Raw genomic sequence first — 21,711 nt, forward strand, 5'->3', positions numbered from 1 at the left:
ACACCCACCTTCCCCAAACACGGAGCAGTGGGAATTCCCACAGCACAGGGTGTCCTGCAAAGCCTCCAGAGCTTCAGTGTTTGGGGTATTTTTGGTGATTTTGGGGTATTTTTTTTGTGATTTTTTTCCCCCCTCCTCAAGACACACACACTATCCAGGCTCTGCAGCCACAACTAAGGAGAATTGCCTTTCCCTCACAGACATCTCACCTCTTTCTCTTTTCAGGGACCCCCATGAAATGCAGCCTGGTGGGTGCAGAGAAGGCAAGCAAAGCACCCGCTGCTATTGCCCAGCTCACACAGACCCTTCATGCATCACTGTTTAGCTCCCTGATCTTTGTCTCTGGGTGTCATGCAAAATGCCAGCAGGTAATTCACTCAAGGTCAAAACTCCTCACCTCAGTTGGCAAAATCGAAGGAAAGCCGAAAATTGTCCCGAAGGGTTGCCAGGAACCTCCACCTTCCCCGTCCTCCCCTCTCCCACACATCAGGGGCAGCCAGGAAAAAGTTTATTCCAAGACCACAGAGAAAGCCACGTGCAACCTGGAAATCCAGATGTCCACAAAGCTCCTAGACCTAAATTTCCCAGGGTGACACAAGAGCTGGTGTGTTGGTGACCCCCCTGAGCGGGGACAGGAGCAGAAGGCAGCGGTGGTGGCTGCTCTCCTGAGGGTCACAGGAGGATCAGAGATGTCAAGAGCTGATGACCTTGGTGATGTGTTTGAAGGATGCTCTTGAAGCTGGTGGGTTCCCCTGTTGCATCTCCCCATGGCACGTTCACCTTCACTGCTCTAAACCCAGAGTGCAGCTTGAAACGGAGGGTGTTTGGCCCTCAGGGTATTTATTAATAACAGAATTAAACAAGCTCATTTTCTGAGCTTCTGAGGAAATGCACAAAATGACTTCGCTTACTCTTTTCTCCCTTTTGATCTCTCTAATAAAATTGGTGATTAACAAAAACGAATTTGAGCTGATGCCATTTTATCTGCCTCAGTTTAGCTGAGCCCTGGGCACGAGGAGCATCACGCAGAGGGAGCTGCTGCCATTTTTTCGCCTACATGCTCTGTCTGAACATACTGCTCCAAAATTTTCCTGTCTAATGGATTTCCCCCTCTCTGTGCATGACACCTGATGAGCAGGAAAACCTGCTTTAAAGCACATCATGCCCTGGTGGATGAGGCTGAAGCAGCTGGGGATGGAGGGGGGGCAGAGGGGGTGGATCCCCCAAGCTCAGCAGCCCCTCTGCAGCTCACTCCTCTTGGACTTCCCTGCTCTCCTTGCAGCCAAACACCACATTTCCTCAATAAGCCAGGAATTTCACTTGTGCCTGAACATGGAAAATCACATTATGAAAGGGCTGCCTCACTACAAATTGCTTTGAATATCTTTGGTGCTGTCACAGGATTTGGGCTGGGTTCTGCCTTTTTTTTTTTTAAGGCAGATGGGGAGAGAAAACCTGTACAGAGCTGAAACCCAAATCTTCCCGGGGGCCCATCAGCACAACCATAAAACAACAGTGATGAAGTCACTCCTTTTCCCCAGACTCCTGCCTCAGGATTGCCTTGGCACAGCCAGGTTTCTCTCTGTCCAAGTGAGGCATTTCTTCCCATTAGTAAATCAGCTGAAGACTTTCCTGGGACAACAAGCTCTTGTTAATAGGACAGGGTTTCTCAGGCTGAGGCTGCCAATGTGCTACTGGGAGTGTCCAGGGCTGAAGTGCTCTGGAAGTGCTGCAGGCTCACGGATTTCCCAGTGCAACTCCAGCCCTGGAGAAGCAGGGAAGCTGCTTCAGTGAGGGCTGTGTGTGTCTCGACATGATTTTTTTTTCTTCTAAGAAGCTGCAGAAATGCATTTGCTGCACTTGTGAGAGGTGCTTAACCTGCTGTGTCCCATTCACCTTCCCCAGGAACTGCTTTAGTTTTGCTGTGAATGAAAAAATCAGCATGTCCATGTAAATATTCAGCCCGACCTGCGGGGGCAGATATGACCAGATGTTGAAAGCAAGTCAATACAATTGAGCTGTGAAATTCTGTTGGAGAAAAAAATCCCACTCTTCCTTCTTTTTACCCTGAAAGGAGAAACATTGCAGCAAAATTGCCCAGTGTTCTCCAGCTTTGACCAATTTTTTAAATTTTTGTCACAAAGTTGCTGCCCACAGGAAAGACAGACTCCAACCTAAGATTCACTTGGTTAAAATCCCAGGCTCTAACCCAGTTATCAGCTTATATTTGAAAAGGGAAGATGTCAATCAAGCCCCCACCTCTCCATGCAAATATAATGAAGACTGAGTTGACCTTGCTCAGGGCTCTGAGCCTCCAGCAACACCCCAGCTTTGCTCCTCTACAAGTTCCATTTTCACCTGCCCTTCAGTGACAAAGCCCAGCACTTTTCTGGTGTGTCCCACGGGTGGGTTTCATAAATCTCTTCAGGGGTGTGATATTTAATCCCAGTTTTTCCAGTAGCACAGGGATGTGGGATTCTCCTGCATAAACTGCCCCCTTTTTTTTTTTTTTTTTTTTTTTTTTTTTTTTTTTTTTTTATCTGGGGGTTTTATTTAGGGAGTTTTATCTGGGGGAGTCACCCAGGAGCACACTTTCTATTTCAGGTTACAGAGCAGTTGGGGCAAACAGTGTGAGTAAATCCAGCTTTATCTTTCCAGTCTATTAAAAATTAACTGGGTGTAGAAGAAGGGAAAGTGCAATTTGCATCTGACTCTGGGAGGGAAATAAAAGGCTGGTAAAATACAGAGTTTTGGAAACATTTCAGGATTCTTTTCCTTCTCTCCCTTTTATTTTACAGGTTCATATCACAAGGTCCCAGACTGAGTGCCTACATTTGCACTGTGCCCCTCTATTTCCCCAAGCCTTGGAGGACTTTTGGAGGATTCAGCCAAAGTTTTGTCCTCCCCATGAGACAGGACATGGGCAGCAAAAAGACATTTTGTGCTCCTCAGTCCTGCTTGTGGAAACCTGCCCAGCTTAGGCTTAGCAAAAATGTTTGATGATAAAGGCAAAATAAATCTGAGATGGAGCCTCCACTCAGAATTGTGCACTAGGACAACTCCAGTTGCCCCTTCAGCTCACACTTAGCAACGAGGAAAGGCAGGATGCTCGCGTCTCCCACAGCCTGGCATCTCCTTAAAATGACGTTTCCAGCCCCGCTTTTTGGCTGGTCAGTGAGCGCAGCCTGCTGATATCCCATCGGAACTGCAATCTCAGCCCCGTACGCGAGGCTTAGTCAATCGCTGGGGCAAAATCCCCCTTATTTCGATGATCAGCACCCAGAATTATTCCCCACTGCACTTTGGATTACGCTGTGCCCGCTGGATTTTCACCCCAAAAGCCTGCACTGCTGGTGGCACAAGTAAATTCTTCTGCAGTGGGTTCTTGAAACACATTCCGTTTTGTAATGATTGGCTCCAAGAATGTTGGAATTTTTCGGGGGAACAGCTCTCAGGGGTGTTCAGTAACCTGTTGTCACAGCTCAGCTGGGAGGGGAGTGCTCAGCACCCACACAGGCAGCATCAGGTTAACTCCTTCACTGCCTGGTGGGGCTCTCAGCATTAGAAGGGCATGGACCTGTTGGAGCAAGTCCAGAGGAGGCCATGGAGATGCTCTGAGGGCTCGAGCAGCTCTGCTCTGGAGGCTGAGAGAGCTGGAGATGTTCAGCCTGGAGAAGGAAAGGCTCTGGGGAGACCTGAAAGCCCCTTCCAGTGCCTAAAGGGGTTCCAAGACTGTTGGAGAAGGACTGGAGTGACAGGGAATGGTTTCCCAGTACCAGAGGGTGGGGTTAGATGGAATACTGGGAAGGAATTCTTCCCTGTGAGGGTGGGAAGCCCCTGGCACAGGGAGCCAGCAGTTCCCAGCTCAGCCCCCCTGCTCTCATGTGCTCAGCCTGACCCCTCTGCAGGGAAGGAAATGGTGCAACTGCAGCTCCCGGGCCTGCAATGCCAGGGGGGTTGTTCCATATCCTTCTGGTGGCCTGTGCCAAGCAGCCACTCCGGGACTTTCACAACTGCACCTCCCAACTGTCCATTCACAGCTCGTTGCCCAACACAGGAGTCCCACCAGCTTTGGTTCCAGAGCTTCCTCCTGCCCCAGGGGGAGGGTCTGCAGCTTCCAGCTCACCCTGGAGAGGTGGGGGACACACTGAGACAACTGCATTATCAAACACTGAAAAATGATTTCTTAAGAGTGCTTTCCCACAAGTTACATCACAGTAGCAAGGGCATTTTGATGTGTTTCACAAAGAACAGGGCTGTTAAGATCTCTTATAGAGGGAAAGGAAAAAAAAAAAAGTAAAAATAAATAGATGTACACAGCTATGAGCAATTTGGAGTCAGCTCTGCACACAGATGAGATGGGGAAAAAAAAAATGCAGAGAATAAATAGGTAGCTTGGAGCCATCTTACAAGTGCCAGACTGCAAAACAGGACTCAAGGAAAAGTTTCTTCAGTGTCTGTGCAGCTGTGATATGGTTGTTCCTCCCTTCTCGTGCCCACCAGCTTGGCTTTACACTGAGCTTTTCCTTCCCAAGACTTTATGGAGTGGATTGAAGGGCTGCAATTCCTTGCTTGGTAAAATTCGGAGCGTATGAGTTCACAGAAATCTATAAAAATCATCAGTTTTTCAGGTCTTCCTCAGGCAAAAGTTACCTAGTGAGATATTTAAAACTGTGCTAGTGCAAACTGGCAGTCAGGAATAAATCAGAAATAACATCTGGCTGAGATCATTATTGCAGAAATCCTGCTGGAGACCCCCTCAGCTGGGAATGGCCAGGCACCACCCAGAAGAGTCTTTATTTTCCAATGGGTTTGATTACCAGGCTCCACTAAGGAGCCTGATTTACAGGCCAACAGCTGAAACCAAGCAGGTATTAAATGAATCACCTTAAAACCCAGTATTTCTGAACTCCATCTCGGTGTTGCCCATGGAACTTCGTGTTTGCAACTTGAAGATGTTTTAATAAGAACTTTCCTGTCAAACATCGGGGTTTCAGTGAAAAGACTTCATGGATTTGAGTGACAGAATTGACAACTTCAGCTGAATAAAAAAAAAAAAAAATTAAAAAAAAAAAAAGGCATGTTTCCATGCAAAAGCATCTGTATTTCTTAGCCCAAGTGAATGCTCCTGCTATGCCCAACACCATTTTTGGCCCAAGTGTGCCCCTTACTTCAGGAAGGGGAAGAAAAGGTGTTCTAAGAAACGGTCCAACCCGAGTTTCCTGCAATGCGGGATTGCCCGTTTCCCTCTGTTCCTGTGTGCCAAGAGCCCCACTATTTTATTTTATCTGCCTTTCCCAACCACCTCCAACGACTGCAGAGCCCGTGCACGCCCCCAGGGCTGAGTATGGCAACACCACCAGCCCAGAGATGTAACACTTTGCTCAAGACTGATTGGCCAAGACAAGAGGCTTGTTCAAAACCACATAAATAGCCCGGGTGGCTTCTGTGCAACGTCTTTGACTGGATCGAAGAACACGGGTGACACAGCCCCAAAATGCCAGCCCTCAGTCTGGTGGCTCTGGTCAGCTTGGTGTCCACTGGTGAGTTGGGATTGCAATGTTACACTTTGTCTTGACTGGGGTTAGGCAGACACTGATTACTGAAATTACTGAATTACTGAAATTCACTCCAAAGCAAATAATGGTTAATTTTTTTTCAGTCTGGTGGTATGAAGAATTATGGTAATTGGCACAGTTATGACTATTATAAAATATAAGGTGGCTGTTAAGAGTCATATATTGAAGTGATTAGAGGTGTCATGAAGAATCATAGAATTGTTAAGGCTGGAAAAGACCTCTAAGATCATCAAGTCCAACCATCAACCAGGCACCACTGGTTTGATTTCTTTCCCAAACTATCTTTTTAAATCTTTATCTATAGCTTTGCTTAGTTTTTAGAATACATAGCTTAAAGTAAGACCTCAAGGAAAAAAGGATCAAATCTATACATCAGGCTGTATAATATCCTTTTACCTACAGTTTCTGAGATTCCAAACTCCTGTGAGTTCAGGTCTTCCCCTTTAAACACCCTATTTTAACATTTTCTGTTGCCCCGGACAGAACAAGGTTGAATTTTCCCTGAATTTTCCTCTTTTCCACATGAAGTATTTGCCAAGCAGCTGGATGGACACCCACCCCAACAGCAGCACAGGCACTGGGCCCCCATCTGCAGCGGGAATCCCACCAACCAAATCCGGGGCTGCGACAGATACGGCTGCGGGAATTTCGGTGCTGACAGGTAACAGGGTGGGCACTGCGAGTCTGGGATTCACTGCTGCTTTCCCAAATGACATTCTCAGGCAGGAGAGAGTACGCTAAATAGAGCTGACACTCAGAATGAGAGAATATCTGTTGTATTTAAAGAGGGACCTCATAAAACAGCAAGTCATATTTCCCCGAAAAAATGCTTTTATAAGTAGAATGCCTCCTGCCTTCTCCTGCATTTTCCTGTTGTCTCCTCTCCCCAGGCTCTATGAGAAGTTTCCATCCTCATCATGTCACCTCCAAACTTCTAAATGAGAAAATGCCAAACACAAGATTACATTTCCCATGGGCATTTTGGGGTAGAACAAGGGTACTTCACTGTAACACCTTGAAATACCCCATGAACTTGGGAAAATTAAAAATAAGCTTACATTTGGTATTTCACCCCCCCTTTAAAGAAGGCCAGAGTAATGTGAACATCTTGCAGTTACACAAAAAGGCCAAAGCTGTTTTCTAATTTGATTGCAGGTACAGCAATTTTGTTAGACGAGCTTCAGGTATCCGATAAGGATACACAACATCAACCCTGAGAGACGTGTTTCTGATACTGACACGTGACATTAACCCTGACAGATGGCTCTGATGATGGATTTATGCTTCCAGGCACAGTGGCAAAGAAAAGCACGTGGGTGTGGATGTCATCTGCCGGGACGGGGCGACGGTGTACGCGCCGTTCAGCGGGCAGCTCTCCGGGCCCATCCGCTTCTTCCATAACGGGAATGCCATCGATGATGGAGTCCAAATCAGGGGATCAGGCAAGTAATGAGCAGCAGGGGTCCACAGATGATCACTCCATTTCCTTGAGTAAGGTTTCTTCAGTTCAAGCACGGTGCTGATTAGTGTCACGCCCTCTCTAGCACGCTGAAATTTGGGAAGGCAGCAGCGGCAGGATGTAGTCCTTTCCTATGCTTTTCCTGGAGAGGAGGGAAGAAAGGAGTTGAAAAACAGGTAGCAGGAAAACAACAACAACCCCAAATAATAATTAAAAAAAAAAGGAAACAGTAAAAATAAAAGTATCGGAAATACGCCTTCAGTTTTGATGAGAGGATATTTTCCTGTCCCTGTTTTCCAACTCTTTTTACGTCCTTCCCACGGCAAATCCAGTAATTTTGATTTCACAATGGTTGGTACCTTGATGACGTTTCTGCTTCACCCTTACAGTCTCCAGTAAGAGGCTGGCAGGGAATGCTTCTTGCTTTCCCAAGGAGCAGAGGCAGCTGACGCTTCCTGACCTCGCTTCCTCTCCCGTCTCCCCCAGGTTACTGCGTGAAGCTCGTCTGCATTCACCCCATCCGGTACCACGGCCACATCCGCAGGGGCCAACAGCTTGGGAGAATGCTGCCCATGCAGAAAGTATTTCCTGGCATTACTTCCCATATCCACGTCGAGAATTGCGACCACTCCGATCCCACCCACCTCCTTACGCCCGGTAAAAAAACCCCGAATAATAAAAAAAGCAGCCCAGATTGGGGGTAGAGTTGCACTCAAGGACCTGTGATTCTCTCTTTGAATTTCTGTCTTTAAAGTATGTTTCTTGTATGAGATATTACTATCCAGCTCAGTTGCACATTCTATTTACATTTCCTACAAAGATGACAAATCTCGGGGAGGAAAATCCAACCACACACGTGGGATGGAATTTCCCAAGCATATGGAAACACGGCAGTCACAAACACGCAAGGCTTAAAACAATCAACCAGCTAACTTTGATGTGCTGTGTTTCTGTGTTTCAAAGATGTCCCACCACTGCCACAACAAAGCAGTGGCCGCTGGGCCACGGTGTGTGCTGGGAATCCCACCAACGAGATCAGGGGCTGCGATAAGTACGGCTGCGGATACTACGGAGCTCCCAGGTACCACGGGGAGGGGTTTGTTGTTCCTCCACTGAAATAAGAGTTGAACTCTGTTTAAGTTACTTTAAGAATCACAGCTTTGAGGGTTTGGGTTGGACAGGAGGAAACTTTTAGGCTGCTCACATTGCTGATAACGCCTCTCTGCTTGGAGCTTTCTATTGCTCTGACTAAGCCATGGTGTCGGGAACAGTCCTGACTTGAGGGGAAAGTTGGACTTGATGTCTTTCAAATAACCAAACTTAAGACTTGGAAGAAGGGATTTTTTTCTCCAGCCCTAACAGGTCACCCACCCTATTAAACCACCTACACCAAAAAACCTTTACTGATCCTTCAGCCAGCCTAGCACTATTTCCATTCTAACAACTCATCTCCAGGTATCACCACGTGCTGCCTCTGTAACAGAGGGCCTGACTGGAGATGTCCCCAATTCCATCCTTGTCTGCAGGCGCAGTGGCAAAGGGAAGCACAGGGGAGTGGATGTGATCTGTGCTGATGGAGCCACCGTGTACGCCCCCTTCTCCGGGCAGCTCTCCGGGCCCGTCAAATTCTTCCACAACGGAAATGCCATCGACGATGGAGTCCAAATCCGAGGCTCAGGTAAACAGCTACTCTTCAATTATTACCTTGCAGCTAGAAAGTACGTAAGCAAGGTAAATGTTTTCTTCTATCTACCTACTTGCAAAGCCTTTTGCTCCTGTTAGAGTGCCAGAGTGGCTCTGAACCATTCCCTTTACTAAAGCAGGAATTCCCACCTTTTCCCCGCCTTCCATCTTCCCTCTTCCACCAAGCCAGTTACTCCAACCACTACTTATTTTTTATGACCACAGTGGCTTTGCTCTTTTGGTATTTTCACTGTTGCTATCTCAGTGGAAAGGATACGACAGAAATTGTTAATATTTCTGAAATACAGTACAGAAGGCTTCACCAGTCACCTGACGTTGTCCCTCCTCGTTTTCACCAGGGTTCTGTGTAAAACTACTCTGTATCCATCCCATAAGATACAACGGTGCCATTTCCAAGGGGCAAGTCCTTGGGAAAATGTTGCCAATGCAAAGAGTATTTCCCGGCATCACATCTCACATCCACATCGAGAACTGCGACCACTCGGATCCCACCAGCAACCTCGAAGGGGGGAAGGGGCAAAGAGAGTGAAGTGGAAATGCAGTAAATTCTAAATAAATTCATCTCAGCATCCAAAAGTTGTTTTTTCTGCTCGTGAGAAGGTCTGTGCTATCATTGATTCACTACTTTGAGTGGTACACAAGCAGTGTCTCTAGTGGAGGCTCACACAAGGGAAAATGCTTTGAGTTTTCATTGGAGAGAGTTGGGAAATTAGCACTGATTAGTTATAAGCTTTCTCAAAGAGTCTGAAAAACCAGCTAAAATGCAAACTAGCTATCCCCCCATGTGGTAGAGAAGGTGCATGACTGCCAGCTTCCCCCCTCGAGTACCAGCTGGCCTCACTTGTTAAGATCAGCCAGCAGAGCAAACGCTCCAAAAAAATTAGCGCATCAAAAATCACATGACAGTGACAATCACCACCAGCTAATTAATGTAGAATTCTCATTATCAACAGGAAGACAGGACAAGTACAGCGTGAAAGTGATTACAGCAAAATTTATATACAGTGAGTTTTAGTTTCCAGTGAGCAAAATGTCAACACAAAAATACAGACTCTAATTTACATCAACTCATCGTGCCTCTCCCCTTTTAAGAAAATAAATATATTAAAATCTTTTTTCTTAAAAAACAATTGATAGCAACAAGTATTAAACAGTCCGGAATTAAATATTTCAGGATCATCTCCAGCAATCCTTTCTCTAGAAATCAGGGCTTACAGCACAGCCAAGATCACTACAGGTCACCCTGACCTGTCAGTGACGAGCGATTTAAGTGCTCTAAATCCTGGATTCCAGATTGACAGGGATCAAAGACAACTGTATTCCATTTGTTCCTTCCTTCTCACCAGCCACGTTTATGAAATCCTTCTCATCTCCCAGTAATGAAAGCATGGAACAACATCCAGACATCAGTCTTTGACCACAAAGACTTGAACCCAAATCCAAAGCTATTCCTTATATCCCACCGTTTCCAAAGTGCTTTATTACTTGCTCCAGCAATCAATCCAGCTAAAAACTTTTACATTCATTAATTTTAACCAAGTCTCTTTCCAACCCTTTCAATGCATAGGACAAGACCAACATACTGTACAATGCAGTCTCAACAGCTTCACTACTGTGACAGAATTATTTAAAGTGCAATTTAATGCTTACAAAAAAACTTTACAGTTTCAGCTTATGAACATTTTAATATAATACCATCAGTTTAAACTGGATTACAGCCGATTAACCCAGGCCAGGATATTTTAATGTACAAGCTTTTACAATCAAAACATGAATATTTATAAAAAAAGCTATATAAAACATCATGACAAATAATACTGTACTCCAAGTTGTATACAGCTTTCCATAAAGATAGATTTCCTAAAGGAAAGAAGTTACTCTATTCCTCTTCTGACTACATCAGAAAGATTAAACAAAGACATGAAAAAAAACCCCAAAACCACTATAAAGTGAATGGAACATTTAAACTGAAGCTCAGAGAAGCCCAAGTTCACTGAGGTTTGCAGCACCTGTAAACCACAGACATACTTTCAGAAGTGGTAAGTACACTTTAATCTATTTTCTATTTCAATATACAATTAATATTCTAGAGTGTTTTGCTGTTAGGTCCACCAGAGGTTCTCGAGGTAGAAAACCTCAAATCTGGAAGCAAAGTTTTCACGTTTCCCGTTTAAATTCCTTACTTGCATAGAAAGCAACACCCTGATCCCACCGCCTCATCCACGAACGCGCAGAGAATTCACCAGGTCGGCATCATGTCGGGAAACCACATCCTGCCCAGGTGCTTGGAGACTTCCATGTGGAGCCGATCCAAGCTGTAATCGCTGTCCGGGATCAGCACCTCCTCCATGATGGACAGCTGGGTGAGCCTGCCCCCGCACATCTTGACGAACTCCAGGAAGCCCCTGCAGGTCACTTCGCACTCCCCCAGGCCCATGGCCGTGAGGTTCTTGCAGCGCTGGGCGATCTGGATGAGCTCATCGTCCAGGGGCTGGAGCCCGTTGGCGCACACGACCAGCTCGACGAGGCGCGGGCAGTTGGCGCCGACGCGGCCCAGCAGCGCCTTGCTGACGGCGCGGCCGAAGTACAGGTGGGTCACCGGCGTCTCCTCCCGGAAGAAAACGTCGAACTCCTCCTCGTACAGGAAGAAATACATCACGATGTTGACTTTGGGGGAGTGCTTGACGAGAGCGTCCCAGCTCTGCTTTTTGATGGCGTGGAATTCCACCTGCCCGGGGTTCTCGCTCACGACGTCGATGCGGAGGTGCTCGAGGTCGACGTGCTTCTCGCTCGACAGGGCCAGCAGGAGCTCGTCACTGAGGATGTAGTAGTTCAAAGCCAGCTCCTTCAGTCCGTGGCACTGATCAGCAACACAGAGAATGCCTGAGGAGCAAGAAAAATTGCTCTGTGAAATGAAAAGCAAATAAAAGCACAGCTATTCGCTGTAAAGCTCATGCAAATTCTAATTCTATTGGCTTCAGTTTTCATGCCTATATCCAAAACCCCTGAAATATCCAAGTTCTAGATACCCACAACATTTTACAGGCTTTTGGCCATTAACATTTATCAGTAAAAGACCCAAGTCTAACTAGTAACACTCATATTGGATCTGCACATCTCCCTCTTTGTCCTTCCCTATGCAGAATTCTGTCAGCTCTGAAGGAGCAACTAAAATTAGCTCAGATTCAGCTGAAGTTGACACTATTTAAATCACCACCAGCAACCTTGTTTACCCATTAAAACAGAGCCATCCATGAATTAAGACATAAATAAAGTAACTGCTGTTCATCTGCTGGAATACAAAGTACACAAATTAAGTCACCTTTTGTGGACTCCAGCAAAGAATACAGGAAATAAGATTCCCTTTCCCTGGCATTAAGGTTTCGGGAGAAAGGCAAGTGGCACCCAAAAGCCCCCTGAACCTTCCAGCAAGGGAGTATTCTGAAGGCAGCGAGCCCTTCACCAAGCAGTGGGTTCAGGTCCAGATCTGGACACACGAGGGCACTCCAGAAAGGGAAACCACTCCCAGTCTCAACCTTGCAAAGCCATTACTGACAACTGCTTTAATCTCCTTTATCCCACCAAGCAGGAGTTGATTCACGGATCAGGGATTTTGTGTGTGTGTGTTCCCGTTGTTGTTTTGATACTTTACTACTCCATTTTTCACAAATATTCACTACTCACCAGCAGGTGAAACGTGAGGACAGCTGCTCATTTTTAGCAGTTTTAGAGTGTCACTGTTGTTAGCAACGAGAACCTTCAGGGAAGGATCATCAAGTGGCGTGTCATCTACCTTGATTGATGATAATGACTTGGAGTTTACAAAAACTACTGTCAGTGCTGAAGCAAAATGAGCCTGTTTGGAGAAATGGAAGGAAGGAAAAAAAGTCTTATGAAAAGATGGGCAGAACTTCAGCTTCTCAACCTCACATTCTGCACACACAGGAGGTAGAAAAATAATCACTTCTCAGTCATTCCCTTTCTTGTGCAACAAAGAAAGGCTTATTTGAACATGAGCATAGGGCATCTTGGTTTAAAAACACGCTGTTGCACATGACAGAAGTTAACTTTATACTCAGTAATTAACTCATCCACTCCGATTTATTGTTTCACTGTAATAAAACAGGGATAAGTGGACACAGTGATGAGCCCAAAGTACCTGGTTACAGTCTGTAGAACATTACCTTAGAGACATTCATGAAGCTTGGCCTTGCTGTAGAGATCAAACCCAGTGTCTTGATTGAACAATTCACCAGCTGAGAAAGGATGTCACAAGCTGCTTCTGCTGACTCAGTACTGCTATCAACCTATAAAAGCAATTTTAAAATAATGAAGTCATCCTTCAGTGTTACTTAGCAGACAGCACCATGGATACCCAAGACTGCAAGTTCCACACCCACTCAGCTGTACAGCCTGCAATCACCACAGGGACAAAGTGCAGCATCAACTGGAATTTTTCAAGATGAGAAAGAGTTCAGGAAAGTTTTGAGTATGACTACTGAGCATTTCTGTATGAACAGAGACCTTAAATCTAAGTCTTCTCTTCAAATAACTTCATGTTATTACAATACTGTAACACTACTGGTGCTACAATAGGCAGCGATAGATATTTTTTTTAAATGCCAATTCTTGGAGCCCAAAAATGACTTGACAAAGTCTAAATTTATTCCATTTTATCTGCATGGACAACACCTTTGCATCTTAAATAACGAACTGGTTCTCAATTCATTAGCCTGAAAGAGTAACCTTGGATAAATCTCTGTTTGCTCTCACCTTCCTCCTCTGCTTTGCACGACAACAGCTCTTTCTTTACTTTGTAGAGGTTTCAGAGTGTGGAAAATTGAAGGAAGCTGCCTGCATTTTTAAACATTAAACTTCCCAGGTCCATCCCTCAATCCAGCTGGCACAGAGCAGCTGCATCCCCTGCACACAGGAACGTGACACAGCAGCCACAGCTCACAGCTTACCTTGAAGCTGACGTACTGCAGATGGTCAGCGTGCCTCTTGATAATCTGCTGAATGAGATCTGGGTGCGTGGACTTTAAGTACGAAGTGGCTGGCTGGCTGAGTTCAAATTCAAACCTCCTCCAGAGATCTGGGATGTGAAACACCTCGTTCCACCTCCGGCAAACAGAGGACGCCCTGGCTCGATCCACCAGAGTCAGGAACTGGAAAACACGCAGGATCACGTGGTGGGGGAGGCTGCCCCAGTCCATCGAGGTGCACAGGGCAGAGTCACCAAACACTGAGCCATGGAAACCAGTCTTCTGTTTTTTGCTGGGCTGTGAGGTGTGAGGAGCTTCAGCTGCAGCCGCAAGTCTCTGCCCAGCTCTCTTCATCGTGGAAACTGCAGGGGCTGCACCGATCCGAGGGGTTGGAACCGCAGCTTCCTGGAAGGGCTCACGCTCAGCAGGTCTCTACAAAAACACAGGAGATTAGGGGGGAGGAAGGGAGACAAGGCAGTGGACACACAGGAAGAGATAACAAGGTAATAAAGTTTAAATATAGAGTGTTACTCCTGAAAAGAAGCATGGCCATATGTCCATATCCAGCGCACAGATGTTGGCAAGGACCTTCTCTCTCAGTGCCTTTTATTTTGTACAACTTGGTCTGAATCTGGAGAACCTGGGGTTTGTTAATTCACCAAGTGTAGTTTCATCTGTCAGTAATTCACAGTACATAAAGCATTTTGTAGGGAAAAAGAAGCGTAACAGCAATTTAATTTAGTAGGAAAAAACCGTTTCAGTTTGAATTTAAACTCAGCAGTCAAACTACGGAATCTACTAATGATGTCTAAAGAGTTTATCAACTACAGAACCTAATTCATTAACTCTATTTAAACAGATAAACCTGGAACAGGCATGTCAGAGTCAGATTGAAAAGTTTTGCCCACATTCCATTTGCCTTTTTTTTCTTTTTCTCTTTTAAATCATGCCAGGCAGGAAAAAAAATATTTGCAGAACTAACAACAGAAAACTTCAGAAGCCACTTATCAAAGCAGGGCAAAGTGAGTGAGGTCCACATGCTGGTTTTCAGCAGGAGAAAGGACAGTGACCTCGGAATTCAGCAAACTGGATCTGCTTCACTGAGGGACAACTGCCACACGAGCCAGAGCTCAGGGAAGAGCAGCCTAAGGACAAGCTCTGCTCTCCCAGGCTGAAGCAGCGCAGCCTCCCCAAGACATTCTGGACTGACTCTGTGATTCACTCAATTCTCAGCAACAACCTTTGTTTCAAATGCCACTTTATTTCACAGCAGGCTGAGGCCCCTCCTCCAATGCCCCACTAATCAGTTGTTCAGCCAGACCTTCCCTCTTCCCAACCATCCCAACCAGTCTGAAGTATTTTCCAATGCATTTTTCAAGAACAAACAGAGCACACTATCTAGTTTTTTCCTGAACAAACTTCCATGGAAACCCTCGCAGCATGCTTTTTCTGGACTGAAAATTTTCCACACGATCCTCATTATGGGGGGGAAAAAAAAAAACACTCCCTCCCAATCCCCAATATTACAGAAACAGCTGCCAAAAACTTCCCTGGCATTTTCCCCAGCTTATAAAACCTGACCTGCCTGGCTGATGTCTGACACAGAACCCTGATTTTCATGAAAAGAAAGCATGTGCATTCTTTGGGAAGTGGGAAAGAACAACCTACCCAATTAATTAAAAGCTGTTCACATGACCAGCTTCACTACTGTTTAACCTCCTGACAAATTATCTCAACCACCGAGAAATTTATTTTAGCAGTTGTTATAAATCTTCACTCAGTCTATTCAAAGCTCCATTAATGACTGGAATCAGCAATATATGAAGATAAGCTACAGACACTCTTTAAATGATATCAAAGAACAGGTTTCCTTCCCTGAATAGACACGTGGCTTACATTAACAGTGTTACTAATGGAATGAAGATGCATTCTCAGCATGAATAAACATTTTGCTACTAGACCATCAAATTATCATGCACACAACCAATGTTTTATGACTTTTGAGTGCTTTGTGTCACACAATGAATGGGCATTCCAAGGCATTAAGTGTGGATGTAGTAATTAAGCATTGCACAACTCTTACAGTTGCTCACAGCCTTGCTAAATTTAGAAAAGGCTAAATACCTTTTGAGTTAAATACCTGTTGTTCGTTTTTCCTCCTCCCTCCTTGGAAGGAACTACAAATTTAGCTGTTTGCTAAAACTGAAGTCCACAACAACAAACGAAATTTAACAAATTCTGCTGGCTGAGAAGCTTCTCTTTGCTATTGCTGCTCTCATGAAGATCTGCAACATCTTAGTTAAAGATAAATTTCTGATAAAAATGGAAATTTTTGCTATCTTATTCGAAACTTACTTGGGTGCTGATTTGGCTCCCACAAAGTTCTGGCATCTGAGAACAACCAGAAAGGGAATTGCCCTAAACCACAGGTCAGGTTACAGACCACAAGCAGCACATCCACTGCAGACGTATGAAGAGCTGATGGAACATGGCCAGAACTTGTTCTTGTTGCCACATCCTTTAGAAACTGCTTGTGTCCAGAACTTTTATGTTTAATATTTTATACTACCAAAATGAGTTCATTATTATCTGCTGTGGGATGCAAAGCCAGAAGAAGGTTCCATTGGTTATGTATCAAAGTTTTTTTTACCAAACATGAAGCCCCAGTATTTACTGTGAAAATATGAATTCTTATTTCCTTCTGAATACTGAAACTATAAACAGCATCTATTTGAAAACACAACTGAAGTTCACTAAATTACAGTTCCACGTGATACAATCCAGGCACTATTCACTGAGAGGTTTACAGGCACACATACCCCAAAGAATGTGGAGGTTCCTGTCAAGTTACCAGCACCTTTCTGGTATCTGAACATCCATCCCACTGTTGAGTCATCCTGTGTGTGTGCATGGAGTCCTTAACCAGAAGGCAGGGACGGGTCCCAGAAGATGAACCGACCTGTGAAGCCATCAACCAAATTAAAACTGTTCTGCGGTGTCTGGGAAACCCCTAGGAAGGACTAAAACCAACTCTGGAGCAGAGATGAGCGGGATACACAGCTCCGCAGGGCAACAACAACATGTGCCAAGCAAATTAGTTTTACCAAACACTGTCTGAAAAACAGCCCTACTACTGGGAAGGTGTAATTGTCAGCAAAAAAAATCTAGTTTTGGACTGCAGTTTTAGTCACATGAGCACTCTTACGCAACACAGATACACCTCTGGATTCTTGAATATTACCTAATAAAATTACAAACCTGGGTAAGAAGTGTTTATTTTTTTCACCTTGCTGTATACCAAAGCCACATAAATCAGAAGAGTTAAAGATATGAGTTCTAATACTTTGAAATGTAAAGACTCTTGGCTTTCAACTTTACTCAGTCTTACTCCAGTAGTATGTTTGCTGCATCATGATAATCTTGACAGTGAAAAAAATACTTTGGCCAATTAAACTGTTTCCGGAAAAAAGGTACCAATACATATGAATATCCTCCCATACACTAATATGAAAAAAACTGCCCTGTATCTTACTGTGAAAGAGTATCTTGGTCTGCTGTAAGAAAATACAACCCAAAACCTCCACAATCAGTTCCCCATTTTACATTACTGAAGATGTTTTAATGGAAAGCTACAGGAACAGCAACACACACCTCACTAAATCATGACAGATTTTAAAAGAAGATTTAGAAATGTAAGATATTTACAAGGCATTGTGTTCGACCAGTAATAACATCTTTAGAAACCTTCCAATGCTGAACTCCTTTGTTTATCTTTAAAAGATGGGCCACGAGGCTTTAGATTCTCCCAGATCATACCATCACCTTATGGAAAACTAGTCAGATAAAATCAGCTTTACAGCTGTAAAGTTTAACACTGGTGGAGTACATGTGTTATTTATGAACACAGGAGGAGCAGCCCCCACCTCCTCTGCAAAATCCAACTCAAGCACTGCAGCCTGTGCCAGGAATGCTGCTGCTCAGCTCACACACCAGCAGATTTAAGAGCTGAACAGTCATGCTTGTCTCTAATGAGAAAGTTGATATTCAGGAGCAACTCTGTTTGTGGGTGGCACCTGAAGAAATCTGTCATTTATGGTGGCCTTGCCCTGCACAGTCCACAAGGGCCACGTGTTCTCTCTCCTGTAAGGGGAGCACAGTCTGTACAGCACACACAACTCATTTTCACAGGTACTGTCAGTGTCTAATAAATAGAAGATAGCTTTATGACACATATAAACAGAGTACATAAATAACATTATGACTGAGAGTGCAAAACACTGAGATGCAATTTAAAGACCCAACACAGAAGTGTATTAAGTTTACAAACCACGTATTTTGAAGCAATTTCCTTACCTAAAGAATGCTTCCAGGTTACACTTGGCAGTAAGTGAATGAACTGAGGCAGCTGCAGCCATGGGGCACTCACATGCATCTGTCTGCTTTCCCCTCCTGTCCAGGTAAAATGCCACAAAAACCTTTATTAGTTTTGAAAAAAATAAACCTCGCGCTACATACAACACAAAAATTATAGGAAAATACATTGGCATCAATTTATATATTTTCTTGTTTTATTCGAGGAGCTCAAGGGCACCATCTGAACACAAGGCAGCTCCTCCCACACTGCAAATTCTGGCACTGAGAGAAACGTGAGGTCAGATTAAGCATAAAACTGATGGGAAACAAGTGTTGCAACAGCATTTACATTGCACTGGCCAACAGCCCAATGCAAACAGTTAAGTTCTTCGGTATTTACATTATCATCACCACTAGTGGGGAAGTCTGGTAAAGGACACTGTAAGTACTGATGGAATCTCAGAGTAATGAAAAACTTAATATTAAAAGGAAAAAAACAAACAAACAAAAAAAAAACCACCAGCAATGTTTTTCCCTTTGGCCTGGGGAGCTGTGAGAGATGAGGAGCACACAGAGGCCACATGGCACAGGCTGCTGCCACCAAACGTGCCACAGCACCTGCCCCGGCCCTGGGCGCAGTCACACGGCAGGAGCTGCAACAACAACCACCCACCGCAGCCTCCTCCCTGTTTACGAGCTCCCTGAACGGCCAGAGCCATCTGGGAAGGAGGATCCCACGGCACCACACCAAGGGCTTCACGTTAAACCCCCCCACGTCCCTCTGCACTATTTCAATATTACATTACAAATAAATTTGTATCTCACTGTCTTCCAGCATAAGCAATCGTTCACAGCTTTAACCTCAAACGTATCACTAAGTTTCCTTTTACAAAAACACACCAAATAACCGAAATCTTTGTTGTGATAAACTTTACATGCCTGTCACAGGAGTGGGGGAACCCTTCCACCTGTCCTAAACCTCCCAACACTTCTCAGCGTGGCTGGAAGCAAAAGTGATTATTAATAGTAAAGTCACACCTGAAAATTAAGAAAAGGACTGTGATATCCATTTATAGTAATAAATGTATCAAATACAGATAGTCAATAAAGACTGCCCACAATGCTCAGCAGGCTTCTGGATGTCACAAGTGTTGGACTGTTTACCTGTAACAGCTGAAAAACCACAGACTACCCCCTGAGGAAGGGAGCTCTTCTTGCAGAGACCTGTCCTAAAACCCTCAGCACAGAAAGAAGTTCATACTTTTACAAAGCAGATAAAGAGTAGCAATTTCAGATGCTACATTAAAAAGAAAGTTACTGAAAAATTCTTGTTAGCAAAAAAAAAAAAAATATATATATAATCAGATGTACATTTAATTTACATCTGAGTGTCCCAGGCCACAAGCACTATCCAAAGCACCTTAAATCATGTTAATTTATGTAAGCAGTATTTTTTTAAATAAAAAAAGCCCTAGTTATCAGAGATGCAATCAAATACAAGCTTGTAATGCAAATGACAGTGAAATGTTATCTAAGATAGTTATCCAAACTACTATCGAAGATAAACAGCAGCAACGCTGTCATTGAAATGAAACCCTTCAATGACTGATGAGGTTCATCAAATCTATTCACATCCTCATGAGTGTAAAGCAAAGTATCAAAGGTTTTATCCATCCAGCTCTTTTCCTCTACAAGCTCTTTGACCTCCATGTCCTGTGATCAGGTATTTTGCACAGCCACACCTTATCCTACTCAAACCACCTCGAATCCACAAACAACAGGGATTCAGGAAAAAAAAAATCAGGTTAAATAACTCTGCAACTTCTCCTGGTAATAGAACCACAAACTTCTGCTAAAATGAAGCCATTAAAAACCTCTCCCGTGGCAGAGGGGATGTTAGAATTTGTCAGCAGTGGCTCTGTTAAGCAAGCAGCTGTTCACCTCTTCCCATGCTACAGTATCAGTTCAAAAAAAAAGAGGTTTTACTACTATAACCCAACATATCACAGATTCAAGCCGCAAAGAAATAACTGCTTCCTCCTACTTCTTGATTTCCCTTTTGTTTCTCAACAGCAGGACTCAGCAGGAATTTATAAAACACCATAAAATCAGGTTTCCAGTTAAAAAAAAAAAACCAAAACACACTGAAGTAACACAAGCAAAACCAAATGCGATTCCTGAGATACAAAAACCCTTTCGAACAACCAAGCTGGGAAACCCCTTGGGATAAAGCAGGCATCTTGGTAATTGAGCTTTAACTTTCTAACACTTGGAAATGAAATGTTTACGGAGGCGCCTTTTAACAGCTGAAGGACCGGTCCCATTAATCGCAGCGTCTTTAAGCAATCCCGGTCCGGGGACAGCACTTGAGGCCACGTTGGGGAATTCGGAAATTCAGAATTCGGTCTGTCTGGGGAACAGGAGCAGCACATCCTGCACACAGGGCAGGCAGCCCTGGAAAGCTGCTACCACCACCACGTTCCAAAAAGCAGGTAAACCCCACATTTTAAGCTTAAATCTCAGCAGATCTCGTCCTTCCGAACGACGAGCTCCAAGATTAAGCTTTTTCTTCATCTAGGACACAGCAGATTTCTACTGGGTGGCATTTTTTTGCGCTTCCGAAAGGGGATTATTGTTTTATTTTCACCGGTCCTCATTTTTCCCAAAAAATGCGCCCCTGAGCCTCCCTCTCAAGGGATCTGTCACATTTTTTTTTAGCACGTTTATGACACATCCTCGAGAGACCTAAAAATAAGTCGCGTTTTAGTTTTAACTTAACACAAACGCACTGCGCTTTCAGGGATGAAAATTTCGATACGGGTGCTCTACCGAGGCGGTGTTTTTAGAAGGGAACAAGGCTTTAAACCGACAGGAGGGACCCCTCGTTCTACCCAGGGGCACATCTGAAGCTGCGCGGAAAAAGCTCTCTCGAGGGTTGTTCCCCCCACGCACCAAGGGGAAAATAAATAAATAAATAAATAGATAGATAGATAAATAAACAAATAAAATCGTTATTCCTCCAGCTTCTCCGGAAACGTCCCAACTCGGTTTTAACGAGCCGTTTAAAAGCTCCTGGCGCTACAAAATCGACTGCAGGGTGCACACTCCCCCCCCCACCCCCTCCAGCTCTCGGGGGTTTGAGCCCCTCCCGAGGCTCGGAGCACAGAGTGGGGGGAATGGAGACTGCAGGCGCGGAGGGTGTTGTCTGTCTGTCTGTCTGTCTGGTCTGTCCCTGTGCGGGTCCCGCAGCCCAGGCCGCCCCCTGCAGCCGCTCCCCCCACCACCACCCCCGGCCGGGTCCCCTCGCTCACCGCCGCCTCGGCGCGGCTCCGTGGCAGAGTCCAGCGCAGAGCAGGGGCAGAGCAGAGCAGAGGCAGGACCGCGCTGAGGCTCCGCCGCCCCGGACTCTTCCCGGACTCGTCCGAGGGAGGAGCCGCAGCCGCGGCCCCGCCGGGCCAGCGCAGGCGCCGGGAGCGCCCCGGGGCGGCCGCACGTGACGGGGGCGCCATTTCGCGCCGGGCGGCGCTGGGGCCGCGGAGAAAATGGGGCGTGTGGGGGATGTGGGGGATGTGGGGCCGGCCGGGACCCCCCACCCCGGCACTCAGGGACGGGACCTGCCTTTGCTCTCCTG

General features: G+C 45.2%; 2 protein-coding genes across 5 annotated transcripts; one reads left to right on the plus strand and one right to left on the minus strand.

The window, feature by feature from the left end:
- Positions 1-5,455: 5,455 nt before the first annotated feature.
- Positions 5,456-9,301, plus strand: LECT2 (leukocyte cell derived chemotaxin 2). Of its 2 annotated transcripts, none has more exons than XM_027896978.1 (7): positions 5,456-5,543; positions 6,108-6,240; positions 6,870-7,021; positions 7,525-7,695; positions 8,002-8,119; positions 8,565-8,716; positions 9,081-9,301. In XM_027896978.1, exons 1-7 carry the CDS (start codon positions 5,498-5,500, stop codon positions 9,269-9,271), a joined length of 963 nt encoding a protein of 320 aa, XP_027752779.1. In that variant the 5' UTR covers positions 5,456-5,497; the 3' UTR covers positions 9,272-9,301. The 2 variants fall into 2 exon arrangements, with proteins under 2 accessions (XP_027752779.1, XP_027752780.1); XM_027896979.1 differs by having other exon boundaries at positions 5,459-5,543; positions 6,876-7,021.
- Positions 9,302-9,716: 415 nt separating this feature from the next.
- LOC114064179 (F-box/LRR-repeat protein 21-like) lies at positions 9,717-21,480 on the minus strand. 3 transcript variants are annotated; one of them, XM_027896980.1, is made up of 7 exons: positions 21,392-21,480; positions 18,081-18,176; positions 16,547-16,686; positions 13,710-14,159; positions 12,927-13,049; positions 12,427-12,598; positions 9,717-11,625 (listed from the first exon to the last, which is right to left on the minus strand). In XM_027896980.1, exons 3-7 carry the CDS (start codon positions 16,601-16,603, stop codon positions 10,982-10,984), a joined length of 1,446 nt encoding a protein of 481 aa, XP_027752781.1. In that variant the 5' UTR covers positions 16,604-16,686; positions 18,081-18,176; positions 21,392-21,480; the 3' UTR covers positions 9,717-10,981. The 3 variants fall into 3 exon arrangements, with proteins under 3 accessions (XP_027752781.1, XP_027752782.1, XP_027752783.1); XM_027896981.1 differs by lacking the exon at positions 21,392-21,480 and having other exon boundaries at positions 18,081-18,500; XM_027896982.1 differs by lacking the exons at positions 16,547-16,686; positions 18,081-18,176; positions 21,392-21,480 and adding an exon at positions 14,918-15,271.
- Between the last annotated feature and the right edge of the window lie 231 nt (positions 21,481-21,711).

The sequence above is a fragment of the Empidonax traillii genome, unplaced genomic scaffold (genome assembly GCF_003031625.1).
Source record: "Empidonax traillii isolate 1590-97213 ecotype Southwest subspecies unplaced genomic scaffold, ASM303162v1 scaffold523:size469459, whole genome shotgun sequence".
NCBI classification, from domain to species: Eukaryota; Metazoa; Chordata; class Aves; order Passeriformes; family Tyrannidae; genus Empidonax; species Empidonax traillii.